The 18,846-nt window shown below is 36.8% G+C and overlaps 1 protein-coding gene across 1 annotated transcript; it reads right to left on the bottom strand.

Annotated features, from left to right (window-relative positions):
- Positions 1-17: 17 nt before the first annotated feature.
- On the bottom strand, positions 18-18,119 carry si:dkey-247m21.3 (5-hydroxytryptamine receptor 4). Its single transcript, XM_056731147.1, has 7 exons — positions 17,988-18,119; positions 14,980-15,074; positions 14,732-14,875; positions 14,396-14,596; positions 13,204-13,357; positions 12,011-12,567; positions 18-1,415 (listed from the first exon to the last, which is right to left on the bottom strand). The coding sequence occupies exons 2-7, from the start codon at positions 15,006-15,008 to the stop codon at positions 1,322-1,324; spliced, it is 1,179 nt and encodes a 392-aa protein (XP_056587125.1). The 5' UTR covers positions 15,009-15,074; positions 17,988-18,119; the 3' UTR covers positions 18-1,321.
- Between the last annotated feature and the right edge of the window lie 727 nt (positions 18,120-18,846).

The raw sequence follows: 18,846 nt of genomic DNA, 5'->3' as shown, positions 1-18,846 counted from the left end.
CACTCATAATGAACACTTGTCGAACACTCTTCCTCTGCCGCAGCTTTTAAATGTCATTCTGCATTATCAAGCCTTTTTTGATCATAATGAGATTTCACAGCTTTAGAACTGTTTCATTGCAAAAATATTTGCTTTAAACACTTTGGGAAGTTATGCACAAATGCCAGACGATGCGTATAGCTGAACTAAAGTTGATTGTTGATAGCAGAGCATAAACTGTCGCATAGCCTCTTGATGAATTATCAGCCTTCAGAACTTTGAATTGGAATAAACCCACATCTTCATATTTGTTTTGCAAATGGATAGTAATTTAGATCTACAAAAGTTGCGTTTGAATTTTCGAGGGCACTTGATGCTTCGGCATCGCCTCGACATAATCGGCTCATTTGGGCAAAACAATGTTATGGTCTGATCACACTAATGCTCTCAAGACCATATTCAGGATTATGCAATTAAAATGGTTCACCATTTGGCTGTCTCCTAGGAACCTCAATCAAACTGTCTGGAGAACAATGGCAATAACAATGGCATATCAATCAAAGAGGGGCTTTTGTGTAATGGATGAGATGCCACAGAATTTGTTTTGAAGTGCTGAACAGATCAGATGAAAGAGTGTTTTGTAGTACATCAGATTTTCTGTTTTTCTAGATCCATCCGTAAGATAGACTGTCCATTAACTTCAGTTCGATTACACAGCGATATAATAAAAATAAAAATGTCACATGGTGACAAGGCACAGCTTCTTTGTACAGAAGCCCAAACATAAATACATGATTGAGTGAAGATAAATGCATAAAATAACCAACACGCTTGAATGTGAGCAGGACGTGTTTGTCACACTGTACAGTTTAAGCAGAAGTGTTTCTCTGAATGCAGTACGACAAGAATAGCTTTATAAATGAAAACTGTTCAGCTGACAACTCCATTAAGTGTAAAAATGTCCAGCAGGGACTGAATTTGTAAAGTACAGTCTTTGTTGGCGCCTCTGTTCGGTTTTCTGACTTCTATTATGTCTTCAACCCTCCTGGATGTATTTCTCTTCCCACCGTCATACTGATTTTAGACAGTTTGGTTGGAATACCTGCATGCTAATATCATCTCAACAGAGTCGGACCTTATATAGTCAATCTTTGTAACACTGTTATTTACATTTGCATTCAGTTATTTAGCAGACACATTTATCAGAGGCGACTTACAAATGAGGTAAACAGTTATCTTGGAAAACAAGGGAAACCAGAATGAAGCCTCTGGTTCAGGATATATTTCCTCTGTGGGCTGATGTTTGTATGTTGTGGTGGCACCTGATGGTATGAGGACCGGACTATGAAACTCCAACAGAGTCCTGCGATTCCAGCTCGCTCGCGAGAATTCGGTTGGAATTGTCACTGTACCTTCGATTTGGAAGAAATGACAATCTGAAGGGAAAAAACAGAAAGGTTAATCTTATGCTGTCTTGGAAAAAGTAGCACTTCAAAGCAGATTAAAAAGTGAATTTGCTACAACTGATGTGCAAATAACAATCATGTGCAAATATTTGTATTTATTTTAATAAAATGTATTTCAAAATCCTGTCAGGGGCAACATAAGATTCTCCCCATACGTATTTTTTTTAATCATAATTGACACACCCTCATGATGTTTTTGGAAAGAATAGCTTATTATAATTCAAACCATTAATAGTATTTTGCTTTTGGCGATTTAAAATATAATTTTCTTAAAATCTTTATGTGTCTATACAAACTAATCTGACTTTTATCCTAACAACAATATTGTTCCTGAATGAATCACACTTTATATCTCAAGGATCTCAAGATAGAAAACAGAAACAGAAAAATGTCCAAAGAGATTAATATCAGTTAGATGAAGCCCTTCCAAAATCATCAGAAACCCAATCTGAAGGTTTATTGTTACAATGACTTCAGATCTCCACTTTTATCTTTTTCATTTTAAACATAAATGTATACATTAAGGCTTTATAAGAACTATGAGAAAGGTTGAAAAGTTCATATTGTGTTTGGTCTATTCCTATCTTTACTTTTATTAGGTGAGACCAGGGCCCAGTTGCATAAACTTAGCTGCAGTTAAGAATTGTCTTCACCACTAGTACAGACTAGCGATAATGAGTAATCAGTCTTATTTTTAATATTAAACCCAATCTACCGTTTTATATATCTGGTTTAAATAAGCTATGACCAGTCTTGAAAAAAATCAACAGTCATGTGTGTTGTATGAACAGAACTCAGTATTTTGACCTCAACGTATGAAACAGGGTAAAGCACAACAACAGCTGTTTGGAGTGGCGAAAAAGCAGAAATGAATGATGGGTTCAATCTGCTGGGGGATAATACTGTAGAGTGATGGACTCATGGGAGTTTGACTTGAACCTTCTTGGCTGAGGATCGGCCAGGACTGAGGAATTCTCAGCCTGACTGTCATACAAGCCACAAACTCACTAAGTTCCTCATCACTTTCTCAGCTCTCCGATTGTCTTCCTTCTTCAAATCTGGCCTCGCGATCTCTTTATTGCAAAAATACTTATATTGCACAACACACCATGTTCACATGGTTTTGATACAATATTGTACAAGGCAACAGACCAATCGAGTAAGAGAGGAAAACTTCTTTGTGGGAAAGTGTTATTTTTCCTAATAAGTTTACTTTGTAAAGAAGTTTTGATTTATATGTATAGAATATAATTAGCAAATGAATGTGAAACGCGATTATTTTGAATGGGAAAGTGAAATCTGATGGAATCAAGAAATAAAGTTTTTTTATTAAAAAAAGAACTTGCAGTAAATCAACCTCTGAGATAAATTTGTTTTGAGAAAGTCCCTATCATGCCCAGAATGCCTTTTAAACAGTTATATTAAATAAAAAAACATAGTAAAAATCTAAAAATATATTTCATCACACCGAAAATGCCAAACCATCAAAAGGCTTACCATTAAGATCCCAAATGAGCCAAGGAAACCTTCTGGGTCAACAGGCATGTCTAGAAACCATTTTCAAGCCGTTCTCATGAACTGTTCTATAATAAGAGTCAGACTGATAAAATCAGTAATCCAGCTCAGTCGAGTTCCCCCTTTTATGAGCTACATTTTACATCTAATATCCCATAATACTCCCCATATGCCAAAAGAGAGTCCCATTCCCAGGCAAGGCATGCTCTGAGCTTTAAAAACCTTTTGTTGTTTGTCTAAGTCTTAATTTGAAGATACTGATTCAGTATCTTATACTATTCATGAAGCTGGAAACTTCAATGTTCAGAAATCATTCAACAAACCCGGAGAAAATTAGTAGAAATATTGAGAAAAGGGAGAAGATAGTACGTAAATAGAAATGCTAGAAAATAATGTAATAATCAAAAATACGAACTGTTTTTAAAAAGATATTACAAACTATAAATTCTATCATGATTTATGTCCCCACCCTCATGTCATTTTTTCTTTCTTTTGTGAAACACATATTTAAAAATGTTATTAACAATGTCTATAATTGTACCTGATATATACATTTTCACATTTAAGATTATCCTCTGTTTTTAACTGCACTTCTTAATGCGGAATAATCAGAAATTTGACTGAGATTATTATATTATTTAAATCAAATAATTGTAAAGTAAATGAATTTGTTTGCCTAAATTGATATTTGGTGACAACAACAATGTTAATAATACAACCAATATATATTCAAGGTTTAAAATAGCCGTGCTTAAGAAAAACCAGGAGTTTGGGTGGTCGACAATAAAGGCCCAGAGAATGTGTGCAGCAATATCTGACCAAACAAACCTTTCCTGGGTTCATTTTGATATCAAATCAAAACCACATCGAAGCATGATCAGAGAAACATTTCAAACATCTGTAATTTATCAAACCTCAGAAGGACATGGATTCCTCGCTTAAATCAATCTGTCCATGTTCCTCTTGAGAAAGCCTTGTACATTTTACAAAGAGAAAATATTTTCAAAACTGTCAGTCTGAATTGCTAACAAGGCTGTAGTGTGCTGATATATTGGGCAGTACTGCAATTCAGCGCCGCCAAATCTCCGTTCCAGTCATTTTCTTACAATCATCCCTGACAAATTGGCACAGCTTTTACATTGGACCCATATGTTCACACACACACCAGTGGTACAAATCCTCTCGTCCCCTAAACAATCAGCCATTGGCAGTAAAACGTGCACTCTCAACCTGATGAAAACATGAGCAAAATACTGATGGGAGACATTTTTAATCATTCAGAAATCATAACATGTGATCCTTGAGTCACAATTTATTAGAATAAATTTAGCTACACTGTTATGCGGATACAAATAACTTTAGTCAGAATTGATGATTGCATTTCTAAATAAAATTCTTATGCTGACAATTCTGTAATGGGCCAATAAAAACATCAAAAAAAAATATGTGATAAGTGTGATTTACAATAGTCTGTCTGCAAACCCTTTCCAAAGCTGTGGGGAGAATAATATAAAAATAGATATGCATGGACAACTCTGTCCATTAGTCTGATGACCATTTCATAACTCATCCTGACATTGACCTGGAACTCGAGGATTGGGTGCAGCCGAGACTAAAACTTCCCCATTTTTGACCAAACATGGAAACATTATCTTTAGCAGTGAATTATAGCGGATAACTGTCAAATGCTCAAACTTATCCTACAGAGAAAGAGTCAAGATAACATGTGTTCATATTACGCCCTAGGCACCAGTGTGTCTTGCCTCATAATGTCAGCTTGTTTCACAGATTTTTCAACAAAGCAATAAACTGACCCAGTGCAGACAGATACCACCAACCACTGGATTCTATATTTTAAGAGACAGTATTTAAACGGACATCTATTGTCATTTACTCAATATGTCATTCCAAATCTGTAGGAATTTAACTAAAAAAAAACACACAAAATGAGAAGTTAAAGCGTAAAATTAAACGCTTTCTCACAATGGAAGTCAATGGGGACTCGAGTAGTAAAGCTTAAAATTAAAAACGCACCATTCAAAGTCTCAATATTCATACTGCTTTATTGAAAGAAAATGACAGGCCTTTGAAACGACGTGAATGAGTAAATTAAAACTTTTTGAAAGCCATTTTTATAATAAATAAACGTTTTCTAGTCATTTTAAGCTCTAAAATATCTTATTGGGTAGAAATGTTGAAGTTTGGTGAGCGGGAGGTGGGCCTTGGAGTCAAGATGGTTGAGAACCCCTGTCTTAGACCTTTCCAACTAAGAACAAGCAAGAAAGGAAAGCTTGTAAAGTACATTTTAAAATCAATAGGACACATATACCTATTTCACCTGTTAATCCACTCCAAACATCTCTCTCTTTAAGGCCTTATAAAGACTACAGAGTTATGGCTGACACCCTAGAACGTCTGAATCAATATTTAAGGCACTTTAATATCTTTACTGCAGTGTCAGTTAGTTCAGAAAATGGCTTTAATCATAGTGAATACATTTTTGTGTTGAAGAAAGTTATGTTAGGGTGCACGTCCAAGGCATTGCAAAGTGCAATAAAACCAAAGATTCCTCAAAACCATTAACCATTGCAGACTCTAACAGGACGTTTTTATAGGCAGCAATAACAACAATGGCCACAATCTGAGAAGGGGCCATAAAACAAATTTCAACACCTTCATCACATCCTATTCAAGAGAGATGCAGAAAGGTGTCCTAGAAAGTAGGATTTCTGTTTTTTATTCCTGAATCAAGGTCATTATTAAATTGATAACCATCAATAAAATATTTTCAGAATATTTCTTATTTAAGTATTTCTTAACTTTATGTCTTCAAAGCGCAGTTTGCACCTTCAAACTCGTAAACCTGTAAACATCTTTCTGACAAAATCATCCAGATGCAAAACTAAATAAGATTCTTAGAGCTAGTCCTACATTATTCATTTCAAGAATAGGCAGTCTTCTGACAAGAGCTGTACCTGGTTCTGTATGAGTGAGAGGTCCAAAGGTACAAAGGTGAAGTTTTTTGTCAGTCACATCGAACGAAACGTGAGTCCGACAACACTGAACGGATTTAGAAAGCTCAACCAGAATGCCCTCCGCATGAGCAAACGTAAACCACATGGCTCTAACGTTAAGCTGTCCGACTGCTTCTTAGGTTAGCCGAATGTCACATTCCAGACATGCCTTAGAACTGTTCAAGAAAAAAAATTAGGAAACAAGTGACAGGAAATAAGAAAAAAGTGCTGTGATTGACAGTTCAGGTGGGAGGTTTGAAGGTTTGTTGGATGGTGGCCATTAGAGAAATCTCCATGGAAACCGAAGCGGAGAGAGCTGTGTTTTTGACACCCTTTTTGCATCACCACTCATCAGTCTGATAATGAACAGAGTGGGAAAAATTCAGAGCTAAAATACTTCTAACGGAGAATCAAGGTCGTATCTCTCATATAAAAACCTCACGTCCTCTCTCCCGCGTGTTTGCTCGTGTTGCACAAGGACTGATTTTCTAGTGGCTCCTCACAAAGAGCCTACGTTCCACTCTAAATCCTTATATTTATTCTTATGTAGCTTTTGAAAGCTGATTTAATAAGAAAAACTGGAGTAATTGAGGTTTTGGTTAAGCTGTCAAGCGAGTTGAAAGTTTTGCATTAATTAGGATATAAGATACATTTCCGCAGACACGTAACAAATCTTTATACTGTTAGTTTTGGAAATCAAAGGCATAATGAATATTTTCAGAGACATCCTCTTAACGCACACTGCCTCGGGAAAACAGAGATTAACTACTCAAGCATTTGAACGCGTACCAAACTTTCTAACATGTTGTAACACCCTACTTAAATTCAAAATGGTTGGACAATATGTACTAGGTATTTATACCAGGCAAATTAAAATCGACCTGCTTTCTGAGGTCGTTTGCTTCGGCATTGATCATAAAAGATCATATATAGCTGCCACTCCCGGAAGTGCATAGTGAGCACATAAATGCACACTATCTAGTGTAAACCATATTCTGTAAATTAATGCAGCAACTTGAAGGTCCATGGTGTAATTTTTGGGATGATCTATTGATAGTAATGCAATGTATTATACATAGCTATGCCTTCAGATATGTATAAAGAGTTTACACAATGAAATGTTACGTTTTTATTACCTTAGAATGAGCTACAGCGGGGATAATAAGTATTTGTGGGCTATTGACACAAAATTTCCACCAGATGTAGCCATCAAGCCAAATATTGAATTCATACAAAAAATCAGAACATTTAAGTATACAAATTCAGTCATATTAAATAAAGTGAAATGACACAGGGAATAAGGATTGAACAAATGAAGGTAACAAGGTGCAAAATGGCATAGAAAGCCAGGAGATCACCTGAAATCTGTCAGTATTGAGCGAGAAACCCTGCCCCCTATCAGTACTAATTGACATCAGCTGCTTTAGTCCTAATTGATGGCCTATAAAGGCTTCTCATTACCTAGGAGGCACACAGGAAAGACTTCATGAAGGTTAAAAGCAAAGAACTCTCTGTAGATCTTCGTAATCTTATCGTTGAAAAGCATTTTGATGGGAATGGTTATAGTCGATTTCCAGAATGCTGATTGTTCCTGTGAGTACTGTGGGGGCCATTATCCCGAAATGGAAAGAGCATCTTTTTACCATAAACCGGCCACGATCAGGTGCTCCACGTAAGATCCCTGTCCGAGGAGTTCTAAGAATAATCAGGAGAGTTCTCCAAGAGCCAAGAACCACTCGGGCAGAACTTCAGGAAGACCTTGCATCAGCAGGTACTGTTGTTTCAAAGAAAACTATAAGCAATGCACTGAACCCCCATGGCATCCATGCACGCTCACCACGCAAGACTCCATTGCTGAACAAAAAGCATGTTTAGGCTTGGTTAAAGTTTGCAAGATAGCATTTGGAGAAGCCTGTGGATAATTGGGAGACTATAGTATGGTCAGATGAAAGCAAAATTGAACTTTTTGGCAGTCATTCTACACACCATGTTTGGAGAAGAAATGGCACTGCCCACCACCCCATGAACAACATACCAATAGTTAAGTTTGGGGGTGGAAGCATCATGATTTGGGGCTGCTTTTCAGCGAGGGGTACTGGCAGACTTCATATTATTGAAGTTAGGATGAATGGAAAAATGTACCGGGACATTCTGGATAAAAATCTGCTGCCATCTACCAGAAAGCTGAAAATTCAAAGACATTTCAGCAAGACAATGATCCCAAAAACAAGGCCACGGACATAATGAAGTGGTTTCAAAGAAAGAAAATCAAGCTGCTTGAATGGCCCAGTCAATCACCTGACCTAAATCCCATAGAAAATCTATGGAGAGAACTGAAAATCAAAGTTCAGAAAAGAGGCCCAAGGAACCTTCAAGATTTAAAGACCATTTGTGTGGAAAAATGGGCCAGAATCACTCCTGAGCAATGCAGACGACTGATCTCTCCATACAAGTGGCATCTAGAAGCTGTAATCAACAACAAAGGCTTTTCTACAAAGTATTAAATAAAGTGTGTTCAATACTTATTCCCTGTGTCATTTCACTTTATTTATTATGACTGAACTTGTATACTTAAATGTTCTGATTTCTTTGTATGAATTCAATATTTGGCTTGATGGCTAACTCTGGTGGAAATTTTGTGTCAATAGCCCACTTAGAAATCCCCTTACTGATAAAAATGCTGATGTGTCAAATAATTATTTTCCCCGCTGTATTTCTATCTACATACATGGCGGGTCACCTTGCATCTAATTCGCCATGTTCTGTCAGGCGTCATAGTGTTTCGTGTGAGGGGTGGAGTGAGCGGGTGGTTGCAATTCGCAAACTTGCCGCTAGATTTCACAGACTGGAACTTTAAAAACACGAATATTACATTAACATGTACGGCTAAGCAGTTTTAAAATGTGTAAGCTTGTCTCTTCATCCATCTCCCCGGCCTCAATTCCACAAAACATTCAGTAAAAAAAATATTGAATTCACGTTTAAAGGCACTTTGACTAATATTTTTAAAAATCAATAACTGATCCAGACATTTAACTAAAATGTTCCGCTACTAAAATGCTTGTTCAATTCTTAATAATACAATTTCTGCAGATGAAATAATTGAAGACATACACCTTTGATTTACCCTAGAGTGCTTACTAAAAACAAATGCTTGGACATATCATCAAATTAAGCTATTTTAAGTTTAAAGCAACACTAGAGAACTTTTGCTCAAGGTTCACCCATGTGGTTGATAAGCGCAACAGTCTGTTTCTATTGTCATAAATACTGGAATCTGCGAATGCAGAAACGTTGTATGGAAACTATGTGGCACTCTTCTGCAGGCGTGGGGATTGGGCGGAGCTGTGTGTACCGATCCGAACAAAGAATCTGTGGTTGTATCCGCTATGAGGGGTCAATCAGACAGAACTTGGGTTTGCTGTTAGACGCGCCTCTTTAGAATTGTTTTCATTTTTCAAGGAGTGTTTTGCGTGCTGCTTATGTGCCCTGGGCGCCTAGCATGTTTGGCGGAGCACTCTGAGCACCTGAAGTTGAAAAAAACTCAACTCGGAGCAGAAAAGCGCTTGACATCATGGGCCTTTTTTCCTGTTGTCCAATTGAATGGAAGGAGAGCCGGGCCCTCCAATGTGGTCTACAATTGCTTGATGAATGAGAAACTTGTGTTGGCTGACAAAGGTTAACCGAGCAAGGTCAAAGCAAGCGCCCTAACTTGTACTTTTTTAAAGTTTCTGATAATATGACAGTTAACAGAAACTAGAGCTCTAGCGCTATAATCCTTGACTGACAGGACAGCTGTTTGCGGGGGTTGACCTTGCAACATAAAAAACGTTGCGTGCTGCTCTTTTCAAAGAGTAAACCAATTGTGCAGCAGAACATGAAAAGCTTGTTCTATGAGATCAACGGCTAAGGCTCCTCAGGTAGCAGCAAAAGTAGAATTTGTCCGTTTAAGAGTTGTTCTGCCACTAAAATAATTTTACAGACATTATTTTAAGGTCGAAAAATGAAATAGTGTTGCTTTCATTCGATAAAACAAGTGGGCCTTCTCTCATTGGTTTGTATTGCGTAAGATCATGTCAAAAGTGGGAGTGGAAGATGCCAGCAAATCAAATGGTTTCCATCGCACCCTGACAGGTAACATCTGGTTTAGAAACAGGACTAAACAGCATGGACTGGCTCTAAAAAACCAAACTCCCTGGCCTGCAGTCCATCTATAGCAAACGATGCTAGACCAAAGCCAGGAAGACTGTTAAAAGAAATTAGCCATACTGATTACAGACGCTTCTACTTGTGGCGGTCAGGGAAGCTATTTCTCTTTTTCACTGCATATGGCTGTGTGATATATAAAACGTGAAATTTGCTGCTTTTTTAATGAATTTTCAACCTACATATATAGCATAAATTAGTCTATATGCTGGGTTGTTTCAAGGCAACAATGCTGAGTTGTTTTAGCCCACTCTAGGGTCAAATATAAACCATACGCTGGGTTAATTTAAGCCAATGGTGGGGTTTGCCCTTTTTGACCCAAAAATGAGATTTTATAGTACTGGATTGCATTTTTTTGTTATTTTTATGAAAACGTACATGTTAAAACATTTGAAGCATTACGGAACGGCATCTTACTTTAAAAAACCTAAAGAAGGTATAAAATAGTCACTACAGAATTAGTCCCACCAATTTGACCCTTTCACCTTAATTCTTGTTTTCAAAATCCTTGTGATTTGGACATGATCATATGTGTATTTCATAATATAATTTGTTGTGTTCATAGTATAATTTATATTCATTTTCATTATTACATCCAAGCCTTTTTTAAAGGTGTCCTCAGAGATCACTTATACCCGTGGTGCGTCGAAGTACATGTATACAACAAGCTTCTGCTGTATTATCAATTCTATAACTACACAGAGTACGGAAAAAGAGCCATCTGCTTTGTGTCCCGGGCTGATTTTAAAAACAAAAGCGACGGCGTGTTTCTAATATCGTAATATTTGTTTTTGTGCTTCCAGAATTACACTCCCTGGGCATTGCCTTGCAATATAAACACTTGAAGCGCAACAGCCAACAGGCGAAACTCTCTCTAGACATGAAGAAGGGGGAAATGCATGCGAACTAGACATAATGTTTTGTCTACAACCATTTAACAGTAATAAAATCTGCTGTTTCCCAAAAACAATTACTGTCTCAAACCAAATCATAAAGATCCTCCAATTATACTGGAGCATAAAACCACAAGTGTTTTGCTTGGAGAGATGTCAAACCATTGAGACATTAAAAGTACTGGTATTAGTCACAAAAATCAGTAAGGTCAAAACATCAATAAAGTAATTCAATTTCTCGATGTGGAAAAACATAAAAAAATAATGGAAGTGCACAAATAAAGTATGGGTAAATAAACAGTGGTGTATATAAAATGCCTGTGCTGTTTTACGCAGATCGTAAAATGTAATGGTGATGGACATTCCACAGTTGATCAAGAGCCACAATGATGTCATCCATCCCAGCGCCACTTCTGCAGAGCCAGTGGAGCCGCAATTGCCTTTGTAATGGGAGAGCCCGCTAAAACACTCCGAAAACATGAGGGCAAAAACAACCGAATGTGTGGAAACACTTGCTGCTGAATATTCTACCAGCTCTTGTGGCTAAAGAGCTTTTCACTTTCAAAGATGCAGAGCGTGTTTTTAAGTGCCTCATAAAGCCAGTATGGAATTAGTACGTTGCTGTACGTGTTTGGTAAAGATTCTGATAATGTAGATAGATAATGCATAGAATTGGTCGCTTTTGTCATTTCAAACCTCTTAAGCGAACATCAAAAACAAAATGTATGATTAAACCAGCATACAAACATTTTTTCCTTTATCTTTCCTGACCTTTGTAAGACAACAAAAGAAAAAAGCGAGTCCAACCTGAAATCTCTCTGAAGAAGCTTTAACAACACGCTTACATGCAATTCTCGTATTCAAAGTAATCTTTCATCTCTTTCCTCTCAGAATTCATTTCTTAAAGCCCAGTGTATTGAGAAGAGACTAACTGTACCTGAGAGAAATGGAGGTTCCGTTGACAGACGCTGAGTGTTGTCTGCTCGGACTAAAGCCCCCCTGCCGGGCATAGCGTTCATCTCCACAGCACAGTATCATTAGAAAGGCTCTTCGAAAAGCCCGGTTTAGAAACGCATAGAGGAACGGGTTCAAGCCTGAGTTGATATAGCCCAGCCAGAGCCAAGCTGTCCAGATCTGCGGTGGCACAATGTAATCGATGAAGGGGTCCACCACGTTGGTGACAAAAAAGGGTGCCCAGCACAGACAGAAGCAGCCCATGATAACGGCTAGAGTCTTGGCTGCTTTAGTTTCATTCTTCAGGCGTCTGGACCCGTGTTGATCATGGTTAGGATAGTTCGAAGGTGCCGAGCCGGCCCGGTGAAGGGAGCCGATTCGCCGTGCGTGCCCCATAGCAGTGACGTAGATTCGCTGATAGGCAAGAACCATCAGTCCCAGAGGTACATAGAAAGCCACGGCTGAACAAACCAGGGCGTAGGGTCGGTTCACGATGAACACGCAGGAAGTTTTATTACGAGAAGGGTTTCTTTCTTTTATCTGGGGGATTGCAACAACAACAACAAAATGTTATAATTAATGCAAGGAGAGAGTGGGGCTAGTTGTCACATAGGGTGGTAGTCACATATGGTATGTTAAACAACAAGTTGCTAAGAAAGATTGTCTGTTTTTGTTTTTTTGCTTGTTTTATATCTATATTTAAATATAATTTATTTAATAATTATTACTATACATAATGTATAAACATAAAACCATATTTAATTAAAAAATAGATTTCTTAAATATATACACATGTATGTTCTTATATTTATATATACATTTAAACATACACGCCACACAAACATATAAACTAATAACGTTCATTCAAATTGATTTATCACGGTTTGAAATGTTTTATTTTATACAAATTGTAATTTACAAATACCTGGACCAAATAAATCACACTGACAAACATACAGCACAATGAACACCATTTCACTAATTTCCTTCTTGAAAGTAAAATCTAATAAAATCATATTTTTGCTAAAGCTGATGTTTAAATAAGTTAAGACTACAACAAATTTATGTATTTTCAAAGTATTATAATTGTGTAGCCTAATATATGAAATTAGCCCTAAACAGTGATGCAAAATAAAAAAGTAAGAATGAATCCAATACGTAGAACTCTTCACTTACAAGCTGTTCGATTCCAATGGTGTTCCAGCTTTGCATGATGGGTAGGAAAGAGATGAAAAATGGGATGACCCAGCATCCGACCAGCATCAATGATACTCTCACAGGTGTCATCTTGTTATTGTACACCAAAGGCTGGCAGCAAATGGCATAGAACCTGTTATTAAGATAAGCAAAAAAAATGAATGACTGATGCACTCAGGCAATCGAAGGTAACCACTGCATCCTTACATACTCTAATATTGCCCAATGCTTCGGTTAACATTTCCCTGAAAAAACAATGCTTTGAATCATACATAACACCACAAAATAAGTGATCATTGGAGACTACAGAGGAAAACACATCAGGAGTCGTATGGATAGTTGGTGGCACCGTGGGATAAACAGATTTGCTGCTAGACAGAGAGATCGATAGAGAGGTTTTGAGAGACACAGTAAGACTAAGAATGAGTCGTGTTACTGCGATATGGACCTGGTGCGATGCATAAATCAAAAGGAAGCTCCGTATCCTAATGGGCGAGCAAGAGAGAATTTGCATACAAAACACAACAAGTTACACATAATAAGCTGACACGTCGACAAGCCCCTCGAGTTAGCGTTGAGACATATACTAGGCTATGTGATTCTTTTTGACGCATATTTAACACATGTTTTACTTTACTTGTGAGTGTATATCAAATATCTGTATAATCAAAAAAACATGACAACTAGGAACCAACTAAATATAAATTACATCTGGAATGATACATCAGTATAAAACACGGCAGGGGACAGAGAGGAATTGTGACACATTGTAATTTAGGGTTGCAAGATTACAGTGCTTGGACTATTAAGAAAGACTTAGTCTCTGTATTTTAAAGTATAAATTCTGCAATTATGGAAATATGTGGAATAATATTTGACACAGTGAATATAAATCAGTAAATGAGTGTATTAAAAGATAAAAAAACATAATTTCTAATGGACAAAATGAATGATTAAAAAGGACAAAGACAACTGCTCCAACCCCTTAAATAGGAGAAACCGTGGTCCTATTTTAAATCCCTTTATTCAGCATCGCCATAGCAACCGGTTCTTTGTCCTTGCAAGACAACATTAATAATTTTCTCAGTTAATTTAGACATCTTAGAAGTGATTATCCAGATTGTGCCGTTTCATTTCCAGTTTCTATTTGACAGCTTTCTTCAACACTCACCTGTCCAGCGCAATACAGCACAGGTGCAGTATGGATGCAGTGGTTAGCAGCACATCCAGTGAGGTACGGACCAGGCAGAACGTCTCTCCATAACTCCATTGACCTGTGATCAGCTCTATGGCTGCCAGGGGCATGACAACAAGAGCAACCAGAAGATCTGCAAACGCCAGTGATACGATGAAGTAGTTGGTCTTCTTCTTCCTATATTAACAATGAAATATATTACTTAATATTAGTTTAACACAGAAATTACTAATAAAATAGTTTTCAAAGGGAAGCTACTTTTCAGCACATGCATAACAAATTATCCCTTTAAATCTATTTGAACGCTATTACCTTAGCTGTCTGTCTTTACAGATTGCCACCATCACAAGCATATTACCAAGAGCAGTCATTATGATGACCGTCACCAGGAAGATAGATAGCGTGATCCTCTCCAAAGGGTTGAAAATGTGTTTAGACACAACTTCATCCACTAAACTACAGATAAACACCAAATAAGACACATCATTTGAATTTGCTTCTTTATTTTGATTCAACTACACAGTTAAATGGGTCATTTTGTGAGGTGTTTCAGTTTGTACTTGACTGCTTTGTCTGATGCTGTGGCCATCACTGGTCATCTGTTTGGAAGTGGTCAGATGATTCTTTTCCCAAACAAGACACTCCAGTCCCTCTCCTGTGAGGAAAATACAATATTTCAAACTCATCCAAATGTTTTAGCATTGATGTTGAATAGAAACCAAATCAAGCTGTCAGAGTGTTTTTTTAAAAGCGCATTGCTTTTGGGATAAAATGTAAATACGAGGCATGATAATCCCATGATCATATATGTCCTCCTAACCTTAAGCACTGACCTTGCAAGAGGTTACAGTGTTAGTTTTTCCGACCCAAAATAAAAATTAGAATAACCGCCTGGTTGCTTTTTTAATTAAAAGAACAATAAATTCAATATTAGTTTTTCTCACCTTGAAAATCTTGACACATCCATGGTCAATGCTATTGTCTTATTCACAAACAAATGAACCAAAGCTTCCATAATGAACTATGGCTTCTGTCTCCATTTATTGTAACTGCATGATAAAGAGGAACCAGTTCATCATTCAAAATGTCTCCTTTTGTGTTTCACAGAAGGAAAAAATGTGGTTGAGGATGGGTAAAACCTCACATAATTTTCATTTTGTATTTCAACATTTTTTTGAATGAATATTTTATTTTATAATATTTTTTATACATTCAAATATTTTTTACACGTATAAACCGAATCCATGCCTTTTTAAATAATGTAGCCAAGCTGATGATGAAAACGACAACCCAAAGTGCATGCACTTCATCATCACACTGTTAATACCCATCTCTCTGTGGCCAATTCGCACCCTGTGTCTGTGGCACTGGACCCATAACTCACGCAGAAGTGGAGAGAGCTTTGGTAGGGTAAACAGCTGAAGCGGGTGATGTGTTTGCCCAGCTGGGTGGCTTAAGTGTGTATTACAGTTTGGATGCTTCGTTCCTGCTTCTATTGCTTTCGTTTCTGTTTCTAATGAGCCTCATGATTATAACAGCCCTGTATCACATACACTGAACCAAATACGGTTACACTTATAGGACAACTGATATACACAATTTTCTTACTGCAGTTTTTAAAGCGAAGCGTGAGAGAAAGCTGAACTAAAGTACATTTCAAAAGTTGATGCCATGTGATGCGGCACTAACTTTTACTAATCTTGTCTTGTAAGATGAGACCTCGCTTTAACTTCAGCTGAAAGGATTTCTAACATGGTTAACTGGTGGAGTTCGAAGAATACAGGCCAATCCTAACAAAGAATGTGAATATCGGTCAATTCGTTCCATTATGGAAAGATTTAACTTTAAACATTAAAGGTTTAGACTGAAGTAATGTAAAAAGAAAATGTACTGAACCGGTTCCACGACAAATCGGTACCAATAAGGTTGTTTGTTAACATTAGCTAAAATTTTTCATGTTTGTGAACTAATGTTGATGTTATATCTTTTGATTAAGAGAAAATATTAGTAAATGCTGAAACTGATATAAACTAAGATGAATAGATTAGGTAAAATTATTATTCATTTTTAGTTCATTATGCTAATGCATTAAACTAATGTTAACAAATACCAAAAAATATTAGCTGAATTAAATAAAATGTGTCTAATACTGTAAAACAGGAAGGAGGTTTTACAGTCAAACATTTATTTAATTGATGTTAACCACAAAACATCTAAACAAGCATCTGGACATGTTTGTCAAATCTGTAACTTCATGACGTATTCTCAACGACATATCTGTCTCAGAAATCACAATTATTCACCTGGAGAATTTCTCCCTGTAAGTAACTCTCACATAAATATACTTTCAGTATAATCAAGTTCTCTCATGGTACACCACCAAAACAACTTAACATGACATAATTTCCATAATGAAAAGAATAGGCTGCGCTGAAAAATCTTCCAACAACCAATTTTGACACCTTCCCACACAACCCCAGTTTTTATAATGACATGCCAGCAGACAAAATAAGTGACAGGAACAAATCACAATCTGTGGTGAAGAGTAAACATAAGCCACCAGCCTCCTATAACAAGTGAGGACAGTGACATATTCACCAAGAGTACAAACATGACGCCCATGCTTGAGAACTACACAAATGTGATGGTCTGAAAACACATGTTGATCACGTAATTGCGGTCTATATGACACAAGCGATTGGAGAGATGTGATGCAATACACATAATATGAATACAATGTATAAAATGGGTTATAAAAATGCAATCCTATCAATTGTAATCACATTAAGTGATGTTTCAAGAAACTGATCAAGTAATATAAGGGATCTATAATAATGCAATAATCTTTCCCTGGTGGCACACTGTCACAATGTTACTAGTATCGACTGTTATTCTAAGAGCAGATCTATCACATACTTAGTTTGTCTTTTCAAAAACACAACAATTGATTTCAAGTGTCACTGCGCATTTTTTCATCCATCGATGTTGTGTTACTCAAATACACAAACTCGTGTTCAATCACTTTAAATTGATACTTCATCCAAAAATGTAAATTATATCATCATTTACTCAAATCTGTATACATTTCTTTGTTCTGATGAACACAGAGAAAAAAATTGGAGGAATGGTTGTAACCAAACAGTTCTTTGCACCCCATTGACTCCCACAGTAGGAAAAAATACTTCATATACACTGGAAGGTGATAAATTATGACAGAATTTAAATTTATGGGTGAAGATATTTCCCTTTAAGATTTTTGTTTGACAGCTGCAGGTGAACTTATTTCTCAAATTGAATTCTTCAAATGTATTTAGTTCCTATGTTATTTAACGTAATATCTTTTAAAATGATCCATTTTGAGATGTAACAGTGGTAAAGTGCTAAACTCAGACAAAGCAAGCAATTAAAATACATAAAATGCTTTCTTAAGTTGTACTAATACGAACACAACATGTGTTTTTATGTGTGCATACTGTAAACCGCACTTTTAGCGCTGAAAAGAACCTGTTGCATATTTGACACTTGAAGACGTGATGTGAGGCTGCATCAGTCAGATAACTTTACTCACCCAGGGGCTTCGTGTTTCCGATGTCTTTGTAAATCCACACGTCCTTCTATGAATTGTCATATTCCATCACAGTCTGTGGGAGACTGAAGTGCTCTTATCTGGTCCGTGTCACACTTAAACAGCTGCGCCAGGCTCCAGATCATATGTTCTTGTAAGGTGTACTGCGCTCAGAATCTAGAGAAAAGCGTTTTTCTACAGCGAACCACAGGAATCAATAGCGCCCCCCTCTGCTCGTTCAAGCATTACTGAAGTCAAAGCCAATGGGTATATGTGCCATTGTACAGCTTTATATCACAAAAATGTACTGTTGTGTTTATTGTAGACATGACTGGTAAGACATATGTGTACACATTGTGATATTTGAATCATTTCAATTATAAAAACTCTTAATCCATCATCTGTTTACCATTGACAATTCCATTATGTAGCGTTTTTGAGCCATAGCAGAGACCCATAAAACGATCTTATTTTCACTTAAAACCTATATAATTTTTTGTGGTTTCGGGGATAAACCTTTACACTATCACGTAGAATAACCTAATATTATTTTCATAGAAGACGTTTTAAAAGCAACGTAAAGATAAAACGTTTTTCTCCAAAGTGCAAATCAAATGTGTTTCCAAACAAGTCAAAAAACTTTATTGATTCATTAGACCAGGTACAATGAACAACCGCTCAATGTTTACATGAAAATAAATTTAAATAACTCGTCGAATATGTTTCATTTTCCTCCGTGAACTAAAAAGCCACTGACATTTATGAATATAGGCGGTTTTATAGTGACAACATAAACAAATGTTACTGCGCATGCGCGCCTTTATTGGCTTTACTTAACTTCCGGTGTTGTGCCGAAATTTAA

The sequence above is a fragment of the Triplophysa dalaica genome, chromosome 19, assembly GCF_015846415.1.
Source record: "Triplophysa dalaica isolate WHDGS20190420 chromosome 19, ASM1584641v1, whole genome shotgun sequence".
Lineage (NCBI taxonomy): Eukaryota > Metazoa > Chordata > Actinopteri > Cypriniformes > Nemacheilidae > Triplophysa > Triplophysa dalaica.
This window is presented reverse-complemented; position numbering and strand designations above follow the sequence as displayed.